A 22,332-nucleotide genomic window follows, 5' to 3' on the forward strand; every position below is an offset into this window, starting at 1 on the left:
TGACATTAAGAACAGGAAGATAAGGATGACACACACAGGTATCTCTGTGACGTCTGATAGTAGGTTAATCTGAGTTTATTGAGCCGTTGAAATCATTGTAATCTTAAACTTTTAAATAATAAAAAAGTTCTAGAAGTTATTATCTAAATCTCAGAGCAATAGAGAGCAGGATTACGCAAATACATCGCCCGGCCGGCACATATGCGCATGCCAGGAATCTTCTGCAGTCTCACTGTGTGTTTGAAATGACTTACAGCATCATGCGGCGTGACCCAGATTTTACTACAGAGAGCCGGCGGGAAGGGGGATGGGGAAACATAGAAAGACAACTGAACACAACATTTGATGCAATCTATATTTAAAAAATATAACAGCTGGACTGATATTCAAACAAAAGAATATATAAAACTCAATGCAGGGAAATCATTGCGACGAGTATTCAAATGAATCTGTGAAGAACTGATTCGCAGAAAAGAATCAGCTAAACTTGACAGATATCTTCATTTCTCAGAAGTGCCGGTGAACTGTAGAGGGAGCAGGTGAGCGCAGGGGGGGTCACGGAGAGGTCTTCTAAAAGCCTGAACGTCGTAAACGCTACGGAAAGCACTCAACCTAACCCTGAACTCTAGAGCCATTTTACAACCCTCAGGAAGGTTGTGTCTTGTAAGGGCACAGTATTGTTGGGGATTGGGTCAAACACAGGTCAAACTTTATAGCAAACGGGAACTATGGAACACACATTTTTAAAATTGAACGGGGTGACACACACATCCACTCACTCAAATATGCCCAATGTCTAAGTAAAAGCAAAAAAATACCCACCACATTAATCATCATGCAACAAATCTGATCTTGTCACATTCTGACAGAGACCGAATAAGGAAGAAACAGGCCACTTGTAAAAAAAGAAAGATATTGATCTCAATTGATTGGTCGCAACCCAGAAATTGATCTCAGGTTTGTTCAGACTCTGAATTGTCAAAACACCTTTCAAAATGTTTGCTACGGATGCGAAAAACGCATTAAAATTTAACCCAATATGACGTATTAAAGTTTCGGAGGCAGTGTGTAAACGTGATTGAAATCTATTTTTTAATGTGCAAAAATTTCGGACAAGAATTTCAGACAAGGCATTGATTTTTCTGTATAAATTCTAGAGTGAATCCTTGTCCTTTGGAAGTGCAGCAAAGTGGATTTGCTTCCGCAGCACAGAAAACAGCATCTTTTCCACAAGTCAACAACACAAACCAAACTATTCCAGTCCTCAGCTACAACTTGAGGGTCAAAGTAGACACTGTTCGCCGGCAGCTAATGAAGAACACAGGCTGGCATTATGCAATTTGTTACAAACCTACGTAGGTTCAAACAGGAAGTAAGACTGGAATTGCTGTTGACTCATTTCAGGCAGTTCAGAATCGGTTCCTTATTTTGGGAGACAATAACTTCTTTTATTTTGCACTTTGATCTTTAACCGTTACATTACACACTAAATGAAAGATAAAAGCATAATAAGGGCACTTTGAAATGTTTATTATTGCATAATGCATACAGAGTCACATTCCATTTAAAGGAACACACTATTTTTGAAAATAGGCTAATTTTCCAACTCTCCTTGGAGTTAAACAGTTGAATTTTACAGTTTTCAAATACATTCAGCCGATCTCTGGGTCTGGCAGTAACACTTTTAGCATAGCTTAGCATAGATCATTGAATCTGATTAGACCGTTAGCATCTCGCTAAAACAAATGACCAAAGAGTTTTAATATTTTTCCTATTTAAAACTAGCCGGACGTTGTCATACTCAACTCTGATAATGGGGCGTGTTTCAACCGAACCAGGAAAGACCTCAATTGGATAGACCTACAAGCAATCAGAGCAACGGAGCAACACATAATGTAGTTATACAGACCCAGGAATGCAAATTTTAGCAGGCAGCCCGGCCAAAATAACACATATTTTACCCCCCAAATGCCTTTTTTTCCCCGGAGAACCCCCCTGGAAAGCTATTGGGCTTGGTTTTGGCTAGTTTTGAGGAACGTTAGCAATTGGGCGGGTTTTGTTGTAAAAACTTGGCAACCCTGTCTGCACGCACGCTGGAATAAGTAACGTTAGAAGAAAAAGATGAGTGTAAACGATCTTTGCCGGTGTTGTAAAAAAAGAATTTAAGGATACACAGAGTACTTACCAACACAATCATCATTTCTGAGAGAAATAGTAAAGGTGAATGCATATACGAACAAGTTCTCCGTTTAGGATTAGAACAAATTCAACCCAAGTGCCTTTGATGACGTGGATGATTACGTTACTGTCCATCATCGTCTAAAGCCCGCCCTGACAATTTCATTGGTCCGAACAGTTTCTGTTCGGGCATAATTACTTCTCTACCGATCAAGTCCAGACCGAACTGCCCGAGTTAAAATGTTGTGGGCGGGGCTAAGTTCGGCTGGCATCCAGGCTAATTTAAAACTTGACAATTCTGTAGTTTCATTGTGCACCAAGACAGACGAAAAATGAAAAGTTGCGATTTTCTAGGCCTATATGACTAGGAACTATACTCTCATTCCTGCGTAATAATCATGGAACTTTGCTGCCGTAACATGGGTGGTGCAGCAGGCGCAATGATATTACACAGCGCCTGAAAATAGGTTAACTTCCGTCAACATAACCAACGTGACAACCTGCTTGCACCGGGAGCGTGCTGGGGACTATTTTCAGGCACTGCGTAATATTTTTACTTAGTACACGATGCAACTACAGAAGAGTCAAGTTTTAAATAGGAAAAATCTTGAAACTCTTTGGTAATTTTTTTGGAGCGAGATGCTAACGGTCTAATCAGATTCAAATGATCTATGCTAAGCTATGCTAAAAGTGCTACCGCCAGACCCGAAGATCGGCTGAATGGATTCGAAAACGGTAAAACTCAACTGTTTAACTATAGGGGAGTTGGAAAATCAGCCTATTTTTAAAAGTAGTGGCTCGTTCCTTTAAAAACATAGAATGTTGTACACAATGCATCCCACATACAGTATTCAGTAAGCTAGTACTCCACTCTTTACAAGCCTTTGATTCTGCTGATCAGAAGGAACAGCCATTTCACAGTCAGCGTGTGATGATGATGTTGGCTCATATAGTTCACTTCACAGCACCAGAGGAAACAGCAGGAGCAACAAATCCCTTGATTTCCCTACATCCCTGTGTCATTCTCACTCCATCTCTCTCTATCCCCCGTTCATGCTGTTCTAGATCTGTCAGTGTGTATTACCGCCACCTACATTCAGAAGCAAAGGAAATCAGAAGTCTTCTGTGTCTTACTATCTCTTTCTAGCCCTTTAAAGCATTTATATCGTGCACACATATACCAAACTGAAAATATGGAAGTAATGCCTTTAGAGTAAATTGTGAAATTAAAACGTCTTCATCAAAAAGCATAAACGCACAAACAATGGTTAATCTTTCAATTGGTAAAAGCAAAAAAAATTACCAGGAAATCAGCTGTTATTTTATATTATCATGATTTTAACCTTAGCATAATATTATATTTACCCTCGTGAAAAAATAAGTGCACTTAAACTGATTTTGATTTGATTTGAATGATTTACTCACCCTCAAGCCAATATGACTTTGTTCTTTATGGTGAGCACAGTTATATTAATAAACATACTGACGCTTCCAAGCTTTATAAATGTGACGGGGTCCATTGAGTTCGAAGCTCAAAAAAGTGCATCCATCCATCATAAACATACTCCACACGGCTCAATTAATAAAGGCCTTCTGAAGAGGAGCAATCGAGTTTTGTTCGAAAAATATTCATATTTAAAACTTTATAAAGTAAAATATCTAGCTTCAGCCAGACCGCCTTCCGTATTCAACACAGAAATTTCATATATTTTAAGTGTACTATTACTTTCACTTTAAGTGAACTTCATTATTACAAATGTGTAGTTTAAATACATGACATAAATGTTTAAACAGAAATGAAATTCAAGTGTATTTTGCTTTAACATAAATGCTTGTCAGTACATTTTAACCATATTTCAAAGACAATAGAATTATGAAATGACATATAAAGATGTACTTAAGTGGGTTAAAATGCATTCTTAGGTTAAACTAACAGCATTTAATATAAATGTAAACTATAATACAGTTTCATTTAGGCTAATAAATGGTAAATAACATGCAAATAAAGCCACAATATGTAATTCTTTGCCGCTAGAGGTCACTTATTCGAAACAAAGGCGTATCTTGATGAGCTTTAATATAATGAACGCTTCCGCTCATTTGTGTGCGGGGTAACGCAGTGCTGTTTTATCATATTAGATACATATGAGTGTGTTGAAAGTTGTGTTATAATGCTACTCTGTGCGTTCGCTCGGTGGCTACTATGAGACACTTGTTGCACACTGCAGTAAGTTAGATCGATAATAGGCACGGTAAAACATGGTACTCGCAGTAAATAGGGAAAACAAGATTTAAACAATAAGACTAACTGTGTTTAGCTATATAACAATGATTCGTTTTCTGTCAATGAATGTCTCCAAACAGTTGCTCACCTAATAAAACACATAATATATTAAAGCAGGGCTCGACATAAAGCCTGTTAACGTGCTTGTCTGTCATTCACTTGTCCGAGTAAAACATTTGAATGAGTGTCATTGAGTCGATTCATTCAAACACTGAAGCATTCAGGAACACACTGTTGCTGTGAGATGCGTTATGGTTCTGCTGTGATCTTTGTATGGAACTATTTTCGCTACTGAAATAGAACAAAAACACTCAATATTTTGTCTAAAATGTAAGTGACTTGATGTTAATTAATTGTTTATGGAACTGTCATATCAGTGTCACATTTTCAATCGTGATGGTATTCAAAAAAATAATAACTCTTGCTCGTGTGGTGTTGCTTAACTGTATCATATGTTATACATATAAAAACTCCACATTTAGAATTTTGACCGCAGTATATTAACTGAGTTTCTCTGTTTTTATTTGATTTCTCCTCGAGACGGTGCGTGAGCGTCAACAGCGCAACCTTGTTACCGTCAGTACATTATATATTATTATCAACTATCGATCGCCACTAACACTAAATGAATGCAGAATCACTCTTGCATTTTGGTGATTCCTTAGATATTTTGTTTTTGTCGTTTTAATCACTTGTCCGTCAGGCAAGTAAAATTATCTTCCACTTGCACCTTCAAAAAATACACTTGTCCCGGACAAGCGTTAATGTCGAGCCCTGATTAAAGTGTCTTTGGTGTTTCCATGGTTTCTACTAAATAAACCGGAAATCGAGGGTAATGCAGGTATGATGTCATTGATAGGTGATGCACTGACATGGGAGATGCTTATTTCTCTGGATTTAAATATTCTTGGAAACATTTGGGATAAATGTAAGAGCACAAGTCAACAAAACACATAACATTGTTCTAGTGATTTTGGGGTATTTTAATCCAAAAATCGTACATATTGTGCCTTTAAGAAAACATTACATTCAGTTTACTTAAGTATATTATTTCTGTAAATAAGTACTCTTTTTAAAAAGTATGCTAAAGTGTTCTTTTTCACAAAAGTATGAATGCAAAAAATGTACACTACAGAATCCTTTTGCTGTAAATTTAATTGACTTTACTTCTCAGTCCTCTCTATGATTGAGAGGTAGGGAGGATTTGAACCTGCAGAAGAACCTGATGTGACCTGATCCAGCATCTAGATCATTGGTTTGTGAGCCCCAGTCCTATTTTATGGGGTTTTAGATATGCCTGGTTAGTACATATGTTCCTACACAGTGCTGCGTTGACCTAGTTGTGCGACAAAATCACCATAGGCAAAGAGGATTGTGGGAAATGCACCCCCACAGTGTTCAGAATGATTAGAGCAAAAGTGTCAATGCAACATAGAAAACAAAGCCTAACACACACACACACACACAATGTTTTGTATGCATTAGACAGGTGTGTGTTTTTGCTCCCAGCCGAAGGCAGAGCGTAACAAACCGCATGATTTAACTGCACGATAATTGCCCAATGGCGAAATGTATCCATCTACCACATCTCCTCTTTCCTCTTTGATCATTATATCTTTCATCAATTATTCCCAAGAGTCTCCCGCCCCCCCAACATCTCTCTCTTTCTGTTTGTCTTTAGTTTGTCTTTCTCTGTGTCTACGCAAATTAACTCAGCCTCAGCCGATCAGAGAGCTCCAATTCAGAGCATCAGGAATCTCACCCAATCAGAATCCATCACTCAATGCACATGGCCAAAATTCACAGCAGCACATCATTTGGGTCATATATAGTTCATCTCAAATACGCCGAACTCACAATGAGGATGTTAGCTCTGTAGTGACTCATCCAGCAGTGAATGTGCACGTGTGTTTACCATGGTAGCTTCATGATGCGAGCATTAGAGACAGAGAAAGAGAAGGTATTCCTCCAGTTATCATTCAACACGACAGAAGAGTAAAGGTATGTCAAGGTAAGGTTGTCTTATTCTTTCTCTTTTGATATATTTGTGGCTTTCTCCATCAGTCTCTGCGAGCTCAGTTGCTCTTTTGTCTGATTCAGCTGGTTCAGCTTTATTCATTGTGACACTGACCCAGTTCTAGTTAGATCCATTTTGCATATGCAAATGACGGCAATGCTAATTAGAGTCTAATATTAAAAGAAAACCGTATGAGACACTTTTCTATATAGGTACTTAATAATTATCCTATCCATGTACTGTGATATCCAAACGTCAAATAATATACTGTATATAAACTAAGAAGTTAGTGTATATATTCCAATTGACTATATGTTATTCATTTTTCCACAATGTTTCAATGAATACCATGGTACTTTTATACATACCATGGTACTGAATTGTTATCATACCCTTATACCATGGTATTTAAAGGTTACTACAAAGACTATCATGGTACATATAAAAACATGGCAATATTTTCATATATACCATGGTAATGATTTAACAAATTTAATGTATTGATTTATTTCAAAGAATAGTGTGGTACATAACCAAATGACATTAATACCATGGTACTTTTATACATGCCATGCTACTGATAGTTTCTCAAGCATAATAAATGGCATCAGCACAACTCTTTCAAAGGATAATTATATATAAAATAAAACCTTATTTTCAATCTCAGCCAAGCTAACAAAATTCTGAATGCTTATGACTCTGTAATCTTTTTCATTTTTAATTGGAATGAATACCACTAAAGACCATCATACAATAGCAGATGATTGCAACCACATTTCTCTCGAAATAATTACATATGCGTTCTCTCAGCATATAATATACCGGTAATAATAATAATTATATGCAAAAAAAAAAATCAGCATATATTACACAATCTCTCTCAATCTGTTTGATGCTACTCTTCATATTAAATTAAAACATAACCTATTTTTTTTGCAGCTATTGCATCCATATATTACTGTTAAAGACCCCCTGTGGTGAAAGTCAATAAAAATGTGGTGAACCTTGTGATGAAAATCATTAAAAATAAGACGTTTTTGTTGTTTATGTCCGTGTGGTGTTTTTAATTAGCTTTAAAGCGTTAGTTCACCCAAAAATGAAAATTAAGTCATTAATTACTCCCCCTCATGTCGTTTCACACCCATATAACGTTCATCTTCGGAACACAAATTATGAAATGAAATCCGAGAGCTCTCTGAATCATCCATTGGGAGCTACCCAACTACCACATTCAAGGTCCAGAATGGTAGGGAAGACATCATTAAAAGTTAAATCCATGTAACTACAGTGGTTTAATCTCAAATTTATGAAGTGATGCTAGTGCTTTGCTTGTGCAAAAAACAAAAGAAAACTAAACTTACTACTTTATTTACAAAATAATATTATCCAAAGTGCATTCACGGAACTACGTAAGCTCTCGAGTCAACAAAACACACGTGTCGTGGTGCTCCCCCTATTGGGTTGCAGTAAATTCTTTTAAAATGTAAAACTACAATTTGTGCAAACAAAGCACTCGCGTGCTGGTGTCGTTCCGGGTATGGAACAACATGAGGGTGAGTAATTTACATTTATATTACATTTACATTTATGCATTTGGCAGACACTTTTATCCAAAGCGACTTACAGGGACTTTATTACAGGGGCAATTCCCCTGGAGCAACATGGAGTAAAGTGCCTTGCTCAAGGACACACTGGTGGTGACCGCTGGGATCGAACCAGCAACCTTCTGTGTATCAATTCCATGGTTTAACCCATTGGACCACCATCTCAAAATTAATAGTTAATGACAGAATTTTCATTTTTGGGTGAACAAACCCTTCAAAGATTAGTTCACTTCAAAATGAAAATGTCTTGATATTTTACTCACCCCCATACCATCCAAGGTGTTTGTGTCTTTCCTTCTTCAGTCGAATAGAAATTAAGTTTTTTGAGGAAAACGTTCTAAGATTTTTCTCCACATAATGGACTGGCAACCAACAGGTTGAAGGTCCAAATCAATGCAGTTTCGAAGGGCTTCAGAGGGCTCTGCACGATCCCAGCTAAGGAATAGAAAATGACCAATGGTTTTGCTAGGTTGGTCTTATAAGACCTTCTAAAATAAAAAATAAAAACATTTATGTACCATGTAACTTTTTATGTACCATGTACCAATTTTACGATTTATGTAACATTAAATATACTATTTATATTGTAACCTAAATTGCTCATCTTGCGCTGCTCCGCAAGGCACCAGGGATTGTGTAATCAAGTCGGAAAGGTCACGCTAGATGTAGGCCTGTCGTGATTGGTCGATACAATCGACTGCGTCTACGCTGTTATTTACTCGACGTCAATTTTTAGTCGACTGGGTAAGTTGGGTACGATATGAAATTTTATTATTACCGGTACTTTAACAATGACAGCACTCTAATAAGGGCAGTATTTCTTAATTTGCGTTGATGTGTGACAGCAGGAGTGAGGACGTGTGTGAGAGCTCTGCTTCCACCGTTCATTAAACAATGGAAGCAGAACAGTCAAATATATACGCGCAGCTCAGGAAAAAGAATGCAACAGAAAAGTGCGGCGCGACCGGACTCTGACCTGAAGCGCGCACAGCCACGCCTTACACTTCGTGGATTATTGGGTTTGAAAGGTAAGAAATCTGTAAAATTGCACGTCCTGGCGAGTATTCAGGTAAACGCAGTCGGATATGTCTTTAGTGAATGTATACAGACTTGAGAAATCGGGTGTTACAATGAATTTGGTCCGTGCAGCTCTTAAAGGCCCGGACCTAATATTCTGTGTGAAGCAGGGCAGGGCAGGAACATGCCGGCCAAGTGAGTTTTTAGGTTTTTTTAACCCTAAAACAATGATTGCCATGATTCAGAATCGGTATTGAGGTATTTTAATCAATCAATCAATCAAGTTTTATTTATATAGCGCCTTACAACAACCAAAAGGAGCACAAGGCGCTTTCCAGAAAAACATCATTAGACAACATAATGTAACAACATTAATATACATAAAATAGCAGTCCAGTCAGAGGCTACGTGTTAAAAGCTTGTATGAATAAATGTGTTTTCAACTGTGATTTAAAACCACTCAGCACAGTGATGCTTCGTAAGTGTGCTGGAAGTGCGTTCCACAGCTTAGGTCCCAGGACGGCAAATGACCGGCCTCCAAACTTTTTGTACTTGAACTTTGGAATAACCAGAGAGGTATATTTAGAGGAGCGGAGAGTTCTGGCTTGCTGGTAGACCGTTACTAATTCGGCGATGTAGGCCGGGGCCAGACCATAAATGGCCTTGAACACGAACAGCAGGACCTTATACTCCACCCTAAGCCGCACCGGTAGCCAGTGAAGCGAGCGGAGGACAGGGGTGATGTGTGAACGTTTGGAGGTGTTGGAGAGAAGACGTGCTGCCGCGTTTTGTACCAGTTGAAGCCGACTGAGAATATCATTTTAGTCTGCTATCGTATCGAAGTCATTATTTTGGTATCGTGACAACAATATTCTATATAAAAAGTATTTGCTGATATTCTCTTTTTTTTTTATGTTGGTTTACAAATTTGTACCTTTTACATTTTTACTCTTTTTGTTTTACATTTTGTCAAGGGCTTGTTTACATTTATACTTTTTTATAGTACACTACTGAAGGCCAACGTTGCAAGTTAAATTAAATGTTTTTAAGTAAAATTGTTGAAAATTATTGCAATAAACTAGTCGATAGATCAATCGATTAATCGATAAATTAGTCGATAGATTAATCGATATAAAAATAGTCATTAGTGGCAGCCCTAGCTAGATTTAGGTGTAAGTACCACCCCAAACGAACGTGCAAAGACTAATACCAACGCCCTTTCCAAAAAAACCTCCATCTCCAACTTCAAAATCGTCCGACATCGTTGTTTTACCTTTTTTTGCTAAAGGACGTCTGTATTAGTCTTCGCACAAGACCTTTACAACGTGATTGCGCAATCCTTAGCACGTCACAGCGCAAGATGAGCAATTTAGGTTAAAAAGTATATAATTGTTTTTTTTGTTTTTTTTCTGAAAATGACCGATGGTTTCGCTAGATAAGACCCTATCCCTATTGCAGAGTCTCTGAAGCCCATCGAAGCCCTTCGAAACTTTATTGATTTGGACCTTCAACCTGTTGGCTGCCATAAAAGTGCATTATGTGGAGAAAAATCCTGGAATGTTTTCCTCAAAAAACGTAATTTCTTTTCGACTGAAGAAAGACATGGACATCTTGGATGAGATGGGGGTGAGTAAAATATCAGGAAATTTTCATTTTGAAGTGAACTAATCCTTTAAGACAAACCATGTGCAAATTCATCAGTCAACATCATTGCAGAGTATTTTCTCCTTAAAACGGCTGTGTCTCAAAAACAGTTTGAAACTGTCCCCGTTTCCTGTCGTCACAAACATGTAACCAATCCCGTCAAAGTGTGGGTGGGGCTTTTCCACAGTGAACACAAGAACTGGAAAAATCACTACGTATAGCAATATAGCTGGTTAATTATGTATATTAATTATTTTCGTCGCTCCATAAAATTGAACCACTGAAATCACATGGACTGTTTTAATGGTCTTTCCTACCTTTTTGGGCCTTGAAAGTGTTCATTATATTGTGGTCTATGGAGGGGTCAGAGAGCTCTCGGATTTCATAAAAAATATCTTCATTTGTATTCCAAAGACGAATGAAGGTCAACGGGTTTGGAACGACATGAGGGTGAGGAATTAATGACAGAATGTAAATTTTTGGGTGAACTGACCCTTTAACTATATACGTTTCTCCACTGACTTTCTATGATGTTCAAAGCGTTTCTTATGCTGCGTTCACACCAAATGCGAATAGAGCGTCAAAATCACGTCTACCGCGTCTAGTTAGACACGTGAACATTTTGAATCCATTCGCGCGTCCACAGCGGATTGGACGTGCGTATAAATTGAGCCTTTGAAGCGAAATAGATGCGCGTTCAAGGCACTCCAGGAGAAATATGTCATAAAACACCACTCTGCCTCTTTACATTTTCATTAAAAATATATTTTAAAGATCAATAGCCACACAAATGTGGTCCAGGCAACTCCTACATTATCTTCACTGCATGTGTATTTAAATATCCTTAAAAAAATAAAGTTATGAAACTTCTCTTTGCCCCCAGTCAAAACGATTTGGCAGACAACAAATTATAGATTCATGACACCAAAGATCGCCCCTTAGATCCACACAAGACGAATGATATCTCATGTTTAACCACTACAGGACATCTGAGCCAGCGGCAAACGTCAGAAGGACTAGCCGAGGAAAGGCTGCTGTCGCCGGGGTTAATGAGCGCTGAGCGCCCGGTGATCGCCTGGATCTCACAACTCCAAAAACACAAGATTATTTTTTTGCGCTCTCTTTATAAGTAAACCACAGATTTTAGATTTTTTTTTTAAACTACATTCCCACCTGAAAAAGTCTTAAAACTACATTTTGTGACACAATAGTAATTTTAAATTATGCAGGGTTTCTCATCACGTCACTTTACCACGTGACAGCAGCAAGCAGGCTCCTGATTGGTTAACACGGCGCGAATTGACGCAAAAGTTCAGATTTTTCAACTCGGCAATTCTACAACTCTTTTGTGAATGCACAAAAAGCACCACTCGCGCATAACGCACGTATCGCGCAAGACGCTCAATTCGCGTTCAATTCTCGTCATTCGCGCAAATTGGACATGCGAATGAGGCGTAAAAGCGTCCATCGTGCCGAGCGAAATGCGTCTATTGCGCCGCAGGCGCGCGTCAATGCGCCTTTCCATTGACTTAACATTGAAATCACTCGCTCCTGATGCTCTATTCGCATTTGCTGTGAACGCAGCATAAGGATGTTGATTTTCAGAAGGCAGCCGTCTGACTGAGATGGCGAACTGGAACATGGTTTGTGTAACATTAGCAACACATTATTTTCTGTTTGATAAAGGCTAATCATATTAATTACCACTATGTGCCTGACGTTGTAAAGAGTGATACATAAAACGCGTTACCATTCTGATACATCGACTTATAGATGAGACTGTGTGATTCACTCTCTCTCTCTTCTTCTGAATCAGTTTCTGGATCAAACATATATGGCTGAATTAAACCAATATTTCCACTTGCCGTTGTGTACTTTTACTACAGTTGACTGAGTGGATCAGGTAGTCTGAGCTGGTGTGAGTGAGTGGAGGCGGGGCTAATTTGCATATTCATGAGTCCACATATACTAAATGAAGCAAGGGTGTAAAGTTACATTCAAGCTATTTTAAAGGCATGAAGAAATTATTTTCCCAGGTTAAATTCTATTAAAAACTTTCATTTTGATTATCAAAGATGTGTTAAATGATTGACTGCAGTGGGACTTAAAGTATAAGTTATGGACCTTTTTTCAGCAAATACAAATCTTGTTCAATCAAAATGGCAAATCTAGATAAGATTCAACATATTTAACATTGAGTTTGGGGCAAGCAAACACACACCTGGTGCATTCTGGGAACATTCAACGCTGTCGGTGAGTTTGGATGCCTAAGAAACCATCGACCGTTGGCTGTGCCCTGAGATTACCACATACTTCACACTTCAACACACTCTCTCGGCAAACCGACCGGCGCTTTCCTCATTATTACGGCTGCGATATACATTCATTGATGTCGTTGGGTTTAAAATGCGAGCGACTCACTGACCAATGAGTGCAAACTGCAGGAGGAACACTGGTACAACGTCTGGTAAGACATTTCAGACACTACATTCGTGACCTTCAGACCTACATACTGGAAGACCTTTGCAGACAAAACAGTGACCTAGAGATGTCAAATTAGCTGCAAACCTTCACGGAACAAGCACAGGATGATGTAAAATGTAAGGTGAGCAATGCTGTACTTTTGATTTGTATTAAACATTTCTGAATAGAAACAACACTGAACACAATTGAGCTGAATAATGAGTTTCTTTACAGCTGAAATAATGGAATGATTTTACAACATTAACTGTATTTTTTTTTATTAATATAAAGCTGCTTTGAAACAATCTGTATTGTATAAAGCACTATATAACTAAATGTGTCTTGACTCGACTATAATACTTGATTCTGATTGGTTAACCATAACATTTAGTGGCAAATAGTTACATACAGTGCCACTAAATTGTATAATTGACTGTTGTGTACAATTATAACATTCAAAATAATTGTTATAATGCTGTAAAATTAATAAAACAAATCCAAATCACCAAAATACTTCAGCCAATCAGAGGCCTAAAATTCCTGCTTGTTTACATACTGTGCTTGATTGCTGACCTAACTTTGACTCCACAGCCACAGGGAGTGAAGGTGATGTCACCAGTGTGTGTATGTGTGTGTGTGTGTGTGTGTGTGTGTGCGTGTGTGTGTGTGCGCTTCTGAAGTGCTCTTCCAATGCTTTACAGCTTAATTGGCTTCTCACATAAATCAACTGCTTTCTCTAACAATGTTCGACCCTGATGTGTTCAGCTTTACAACAGCATATATGCATGTATCACAGAAAGACTTGTTGGCAACACAAGAACAGAATCTCCTGAACTAATTCTGACCCCTGAAATGAGCACTTTCACCAGAGCTTTGCAGAACTACAGAGAAAGAAAGAGCTCTGTGATATTCTCTACTGGTGAAGCAGAGTACTACAGTCACATTTTACTCCCGGATGGTATTAATTTAATTCCAATTTGAGTTTTATTCCGGAATGACATAACTCTCTTAAATGGCTCTATAAAAGCCCCACCCTATAATGTTCACCATTCAGTAAAGTCTGAAAATATTTGACACGCAAAGCACAGAAACAAGTGTGCAATATAGCCAGTAGGTGGCAGCATGGAGATCATTCGCAGTTTCCTCACCTGTGTCATCCTGGAGGGAGTTCTCTTCATAAAAACCTGCAGATGAGAGAATATGAGAAAACAGGACATTAGGAAGAGATTTATACAGCAGAATTACAAATTATATTCTACTTTTATAATATGTTAATGAGCTACTTTTTCCCTTCTCAACAAATAGGGTATCTATATTATAATTTATTTCCACATCCATAAAGTGCAACAGCGCCCATCCACTTTTTCAGCTGCGTTGGTTCCAGAAGTCTTTTCCTCATTCATTTCTTCCATAGGGATTTCAAAAAAACGTCTATGTTAAAGCGTTTTAAGCCATGAACCAAATCAACCAGCTACTTTGATTTGAAGCAAAAAAGTATTTGAAAATCGTACAAAAATATAAAGGTATAAGACTGTGTGCTATTTTAGTAACTAACCAGCAGCCATATCACCCTGTAGCCAAAGACTGGTTTCCCACTGAAGCGAAGCAGGGCTGAGCCTGGTCAGTACCTGGATGGGAGACCAACTGGGAAAACTAGGTTGCTGCTGGTAGAGGTGTTAGTGAGGCCAGCAGGGGGTGCTCACCCTGTGGTCTATGTGGGTCCTAACGCCCCAGTATAGTGATGGGGACACTATACTGTAACAAGCACCGTCCTACGGATGAGACGTTAAACCGAGGTCCTGACTCTCTGTGGTCATTAAAAATCCCAGGATGTCCTTCGATAAAGAGTAGGGGTGTAACCCCGGCATCCTGGCCAAATTTGCCCATTGGCCCCTGTCCATCATGGCCTCCTAATCATCCCCATATATATAAGATTGGTATCATCCCTCAGTCTCCTCTCCACCAATCAGCTGGTGTGTGTGATGGGCGTACTGGCGCAAAATGGCTGCCGTCGCAACATCCAGGTGGATGCTGCACATTGGTGGTGGTTGAGGAGAATCCCTCCTTCTATGTAAAGCGATTTGAGTGCCTAGAAAAGCGCAATATAAATGTAACAAATTATACTAAACAGCTTTTGTGATGGGAAGAACTACAATCCCATAAAGTATTGCGGACAGCATAATCGAATTAAAAACGACTCATTTAAAATGTAGATTATATATATATATATATATATATATATTACGTTTATTGCAAAATTAGCATATATAATTAAATATTTATGCATTTTGAAAGCGTAGGGAGATGCTCTCCATTACGTAATTCGCAGTGCTGGAAGTGGGCGGAGCTAACGAGATGTTTTTAGTGCATTTTGCTTGGTGGAATTTTTTTGTAAAGCATCATGGGTAATGTAGTTTTTTGCTTCAACAGAAGCAAACACTATCGATTAACAACCTCGTAGCTCACAGTAAGTCTACATTCTTGTTAAATTTTAAAAAAAAAAATGTAATTAATTTTTACTTCCAGAATCCGACTGTTGCACTCTATTGTGCCAGCAGATTTACAGACAAACTGTGTGTGTGATATATATATATAAGTGACTATTTTTTAAATAAACAATTAACAAATCAAAGTTATTGACCGTATTTTTTTCATATCATGTTTGCATCTTTTTTAAGTGAAATCAACCACAGTAATAACTAAGTTTGACTGTTATATAAATGTTTTTCTAATTTTATTTTTGGTATTCAGAGTTATTTTAGTATTGTTTATATATCATTGCAGTATTTAATATTTGAAATCAGATTTTATTTTAAAATGTATAGTTTAAGCTAATCATTTTGTTGTGCTTTTGTCATTTAATTTTTTTATATTTATATCAATATATTTCAAATTAAGTTTATTTTATTTCAGTTAGTTATCAATTCAACATTTATAATTTTCATGAAGTTTTAAGTTTAGATTTTTCATCTATTATTTAAATTGTATTAAAGCTTCAACAATTAACAGAAACTCATTTTAATAGTTTTAGTTAACAATAACTCCTATTATTTTTTGTGCAAAATAAATACACACTGCTAAATCAGTTATTAGCTTCAGATTCAGACTACACTCTAAAAAATAATGTGTTAAAAATAACCCAAGTTTGGTTGAAAATGGACTATCACAGCAATTGGGTTGTTTTAACCCAGCGGTTGGGTTAAATGTTTGCTTAAAACAACCCAATTGCTGGGTTAGTCCATAGAGTGTACGTGATATCAGCCCGATTTTGGCATTTTTCATCACGTATATTGTGTAGTGGACGCCACGTCTGCGCCGCTTCACGACGTCCCGATAGAAAGACTAGAAGGTTTAATTTTTGTCGGCCCTCCACGACGGCTTTCAAACATGGCAACATGAAAGAGAGACAATGTTATTGGTGCTGCTAGGTTGAATTTTAAATTGTGGATCTTGTAGCAGTTTTAAGTAATATGAGTAAATGACAGAATTTTCATTATTCCTTTAAATTCCTTCATAAATATGTTTGCAGGAATTTCGGCCATTGTCATCATCTTTTTCATGCTGTAATGAATGTTCTTATGATGGACACAGTTAAACATCGCACAGCAGTTCATCTTACCACACAGAACATCAAGACGGCTTTAAAACAATGCCTCTTCACATTCCTAAAACAACACTTTCTCTATCCATCTTTCTCTCATACACACACCCATCTGCCCAGTCCTCTCACTTCTGTCCCTCAGGACACGACCCCCGCGACCTCTTCAGAAACCGCCACGTGTGTGTGTGTATGAGTGTGATCTCTTCGGCTCGCTGGCAGCTGCGGATTTTTGATCTGCCACACGCAGGGCATCTCACACACACTCCAGCGATCCACGCACGGCATATGGCGGACCAGAACACACACGCACTCCAGCGACCGCAGGCTCCTTGAAGATAATCTAATATCTATGATGGCTGTAGGCCGTTGGTATTGAGCTACAGTAGCAAATCCTCACCGTCTGCCTTCTGTGCCACACACATTTTCTCACTCCATCGGGCCAATAAGCTACAGTTTTTAAATACTAGGCGATGTTCAACAGGTTCAGTTATTCAGGGTTGGTTCTGTTCATTCTAGTGCCGCTTAATACTGGTTCAGCAAAATGGGTTTTTAATGATCTATACACTTGCAGTGGCTCCAAAAAGCACTTGGACACTTCAGCCATATTACAGCCAAATTTTTTAATGTCATTGCATTTGTAGCAAAATATCAAAACAAGTGGCATTCGCATGCTGCCATGCTCCACTAAAGTTTGACAACCAGAATTATATATATAATTATAAGATATCTACATGATTATATGTGTATGTATATATATATATATATATATTATATATGTGTATATATATATATATATTATATATAATATATATATATATATCTTTTTTTTAGAATATATTGTTTTCTAAATTCTATTGTTTTATCATTAAAAGCATTTCATGAAATGTTTTTATTCGAAATAAGACAATCAAAATATACATACAATATATCTATAATATAAAAAAATACAAATATTTGGTACTTGATTCGATCATTTAAATTGAATGCAATTAAATGAATACATTTTTGTGTAACTTTAAAATTTGCTAATACTTTTGTGGCACTGAATATATTTTGAAAAAAGCTTTTTATTGACATGACTAATAAATGGAAAAATTATTATTTATATATTACATATATATTTTGTATATTTATATAGAAACTGAAAATATTTTAATAAATAATAAATATACTGATATTAATATCAATAGATGTGTATTTTATATAAAACAGAACAATTTCATGATAGCAAATGAAAATGTTCTTATAAATAATAATTAAAATATTAATATAAATAAATGTTTATTTTATTCACAATTTAAATGACAATTATAGTCATATTAGAGTAAATGTTTTAATAACAAATAATTTGATACTCATTTCACAATGTGTATTATACTTACATTTTAACAACAAATTTTATGATAGCAAATGGAATTATAAATGATAATAAATATATGAATATTAATATCAATGTCTCTTATTTACAATTCAGTAATATCAAAAGGGCTTTTTTGTAAAAAGTAAATATATTGATATTAATAGCTGATAGCAACTGAAAAGACTGTTAAGAAGTTTAGAACTGCACTACACCATCTGTATGCATGTAGGACATGCACACGCACGCACGCGCACACAGTTTGTCCCCATAATGTAAGGTTTACCAGGACCACACCCACACACACACACATTGGATTTACATGTTTCATGGCGACTTTCCATAGACATAATTTTTATACTGTACAAACTGTATATTCTGTCCCCTAACCCTAACTCTACCCCTAAACCTACCCTTCACACTAAACTTTCTGCATTTTACATTTTACATTCAAAAAACACAGCATAAGTTGTTTTCCTCACCAAAAAATTATTTTGGATATGCCATCTTTGCAGGGACAGTTTGTCCCCATAATGTAAGGTTTACCAGGACCACACCCACACACACACACACACACACACACACACACACACACACACACACACACAGGTATAGAGACATATGCACACACACACACACACACACACACACACACACACACACACACACACACACACACACACACACACACACACACACACACACACACACACACACACACACACACACACACACACACACACACACACACACACACACACACACACACACACACACACACACACACACACACACACACACACACACACACACACACACACACACACACACACACACACACACACATACCAACACCCCACCCCCAGCCTTCAGAAGAAAAGGATGAAGCTGCCCAGATGTCTTCTGTTCCACTTGGCTGATGGAAGGAAAGAGGGATCGGGAGGGGAGGTGTACAGATGTAGTAGTGATATGTAACCTGAATATCCATTTATTTTCCATTTTCCAGGGCTTCATCATTTAGATCCAAGGACATGAGATCCCAGCCAATCCCCCCGCGCCTCTGCTCGTCATAATGTGTGTGCGCGCATGCCATGTGTGGTAATCTACACTCCAAAAATATTTAGGCCTATATTTAAGATTTATATTCAAACCCATTTTGGATTACACAGTCTTAACATAAACAAAACAATAAACATAATGCGATGCATATTTGTCAATCATACGAAACAGGTAAGATTTCTGCACTAAATTTTTTTAAAAAAAAATAAATCATGGCATAGATTATTATTAGCTCTTTACATCTATTTGATTTTATTTAAACAATCATATTTTCATATCATGGTTTAGAATCAGCATCAGTTCATTGCGAAAACAATTACATTTATTCACACTTTAAAAAATGCTGGGTTAAAAACAACTCAAGTTGGGTTGAAAATGGACAAACTTGTTGTTTTGAGCAAACATTTAACCCAACCGCTGGGTTAAAATGACCCAATTGCTGGGTTAGTCCATTTTCAACCCAACTTGGGTTGTTTTTAACCCAGTATTTTTAGAGTGCAGGAAACAGGCCGTATTTAATTAGTTAAATGTATGATATTGATGATACATAAACCTGGAATGTGTATTTAAAATACGATTATTTGTGCTATATTACAGAAATCTTATCTGTTTTGTCAACCATATTTATGTTTGGTTGACAAATGTGCATTATACTAGGGCTGGGCGATTTGCCAAAAATATTAATCACAATATTTATTTCCACATCATACGAATGAGGTTCATTCTCGTGTTACACAGCACATTTGATCTTCTTCAAGAACCAATGAGGTTCATTCTTGTGTTACGCAGCACGTTTGAGCTTCCAAAAGAACCAATGAGGTTCATTCTCATGTTACGCAGCACGTTTGAGCTTCCACAAGAACCAATGAGGTTCATTCTTGTGTTAAGCAGCACGTTTGAGCTTCCACAAGAACCAATGAGATTCATTCTTGTGTTACGCAGCACGTTTGAGCTTCCACAAGAACCAATGAGATTCATTCTTGTGTTACGCAGCACGTTTGAGCTTCTGCAAGAACCAATTAGGTATATTTATTGTGTTACGCAGCACGTTTGAGCTTCTTCAAGAACCAATGAGGTTCATTCTCGTGTTACGCAGCACGTTTGAGCTTCCTCAAGAACCAATGAGGTTCATTCTTGTGTTACGCAGCACATTTGATCTTCTTCAAGAACCAATGAGGTTCATTCTCGTGTTACGCAGCACGTTTGAGCTTCCTCAAGAACCAATGAGGTTCATTCTCATGTTACGCAGCACGTTTGAGCTTCTGCAAGAACCAATGAGGTTCATTCTCATGTTAAGCAGCACGTTTGAGCTTCCTCAAGAACCAATGAGGTTCATTCTCATGTTACGCAGCACGTTTGAGCTTCTTCAAGAACCAATGAGGTTCATTCTGGTGTTACGCAGCACGTTTGAGCTTCTTCAAGAACCAATGAGGTTCATTCTCATGTTACGCAGCACGTTTGAGCTTCCTCAAGAACCAATGAGGTTCATTCTCGTGTTACGCAGCACATTTGAGCTTCTGCAAGAACCAATGAGGTTCATTCTCCTGTTACGCAGCACGTTTGAGCTTCTGCAAGAACCAATGAGGTTCATTCTCGTGTTACGCAGCACGTTTGAGCTTCCAATGAGGTTCATTCTTATGTTACACAGCACGTTTGAGCTTCCTCAAGAACCAATGAGGTTAATTCTCGTGTTACGCAGCACGTTTGAGCTTCTGCAAGAACCAATGAGGTTCATTCTCGTGTTACGCAGCACGTTTGAGCTTCTTCAAGAACCAATGAGGTTCATTCTTGTGTTACGCAGCACGTTTGAGCTTCCACAAGAACCAATGAGGTTCATTCTTGTGTTAAGCAGCACGTTTGAGCTTCCACAAGAACCAATGAGATTCATTCTTGTGTTACGCAGCACGTTTGAGCTTCCACAAGAACCAATGAGATTCATTCTTGTGTTACGCAGCACGTTTGAGCTTCTGCAAGAACCAATTAGGTATATTTATTGTGTTACGCAGCACGTTTGAGCTTCTTCAAGAACCAATGAGGTTCATTCTCGTGTTACGCAGCACGTTTGAGCTTCCTCAAGAACCAATGAGGTTCATTCTTGTGTTACGCAGCACGTTTGAGCTTCCACAAGAATCAATGAGATTAATTCTTGTGTTACGCAGCACGTTTGAGCTTCCACAAGAACCAATGAGATTCATTCTTGTGTTACGCAGCACGTTTGAGCTTCCACAAGAATCAATGAGATTAATTCTTGTGTTACGCAGCACGTTTGAGCTTCTGCAAGAACCAATTAGGTATATTTATTGTGTTACGCAGCACGTTTGAGCTTCTTCAAGAACCAATGAGGTTCATTCTCGTGTTACGCAGCACGTTTGAGCTTCCTCAAGAACCAATGAGGTTCATTCTCATGTTAAGCAGCACGTTTGAGCTTCCTCAAGAACCAATGAGGTTCATTCTCATGTTATGCAGCACGTTTGAGCTTCTGCAAGAACCAATGAGGTTCATTCTCATGTTAAGCAGCACGTTTGAGCTTCCTCAAGAACCAATGAGGTTCATTCTCATGTTACGCAGCACGTTTGAGCTTCTTCAAGAACCAATGAGGTTCATTCTGGTGTTACGCAGCACGTTTGAGCTTCTTCAAGAACCAATGAGGTTCATTCTCGTGTTACGCAGCACGTTTGAGCTTCCTCAAGAACGTTACGCAGCACGTTTGAGCTTCCAATGAGGTTCATTCTTATGTTACACAGCACGTTTGAGCTTCTGCAAGAACCAATGAGGTTAATTCTTGTGTTATGCATCACGTTTGAGCTTCCTCAAGAACCAATGAGGTTCATTCTCGTGTTACGCAGCACGTTTGAGCTTCTGCAAGAACCAATGAGGTTCATTCTCGTGTTACGCAGCACGTTTGAGCTTCCTCAAGAACGTTACGCAGCACGTTTGAGCTTCCAATGAGGTTCATTCTTATGTTACACAGCACGTTTGAGCTTCTGCAAGAACCAATGAGGTTCATTCTTGTGTTATGCATCACGTTTGAGCTTCCTCAAGAACCAATGAGGTTCATTCTTGTGTTATGCATCATGTTTGAGCTTCCTCAAGAACCAATAAGGTTCA

The 22,332-nt window shown here is 37.9% G+C and overlaps 2 protein-coding genes across 2 annotated transcripts in view; one reads left to right on the forward strand and one right to left on the reverse strand.

The window, feature by feature from the left end:
- Positions 1–22,332, forward strand: part of LOC307137479 (uncharacterized protein) — an 890,992-nt gene that overhangs the window by 264,143 nt on the left and 604,517 nt on the right. The window lies entirely within an intron of this gene.
- nr6a1b (nuclear receptor subfamily 6, group A, member 1b) overlaps positions 1–22,332 on the reverse strand; it is a 48,693-nt gene that overhangs the window by 21,993 nt on the left and 4,368 nt on the right. The window contains exon 2 of the mRNA XM_079835146.1: positions 14,356–14,391. Within this exon, the coding sequence (XP_079691272.1) occupies positions 14,356–14,391 (36 nt within the window). The remainder of the gene's footprint in view (positions 1–14,355; positions 14,392–22,332) is intronic.

Source organism: Gobio gobio, assembly GCF_949357685.1.
Source record: "Gobio gobio genome assembly, chromosome: 14".
Classification (NCBI taxonomy): domain Eukaryota; kingdom Metazoa; phylum Chordata; class Actinopteri; order Cypriniformes; family Gobionidae; genus Gobio; species Gobio gobio.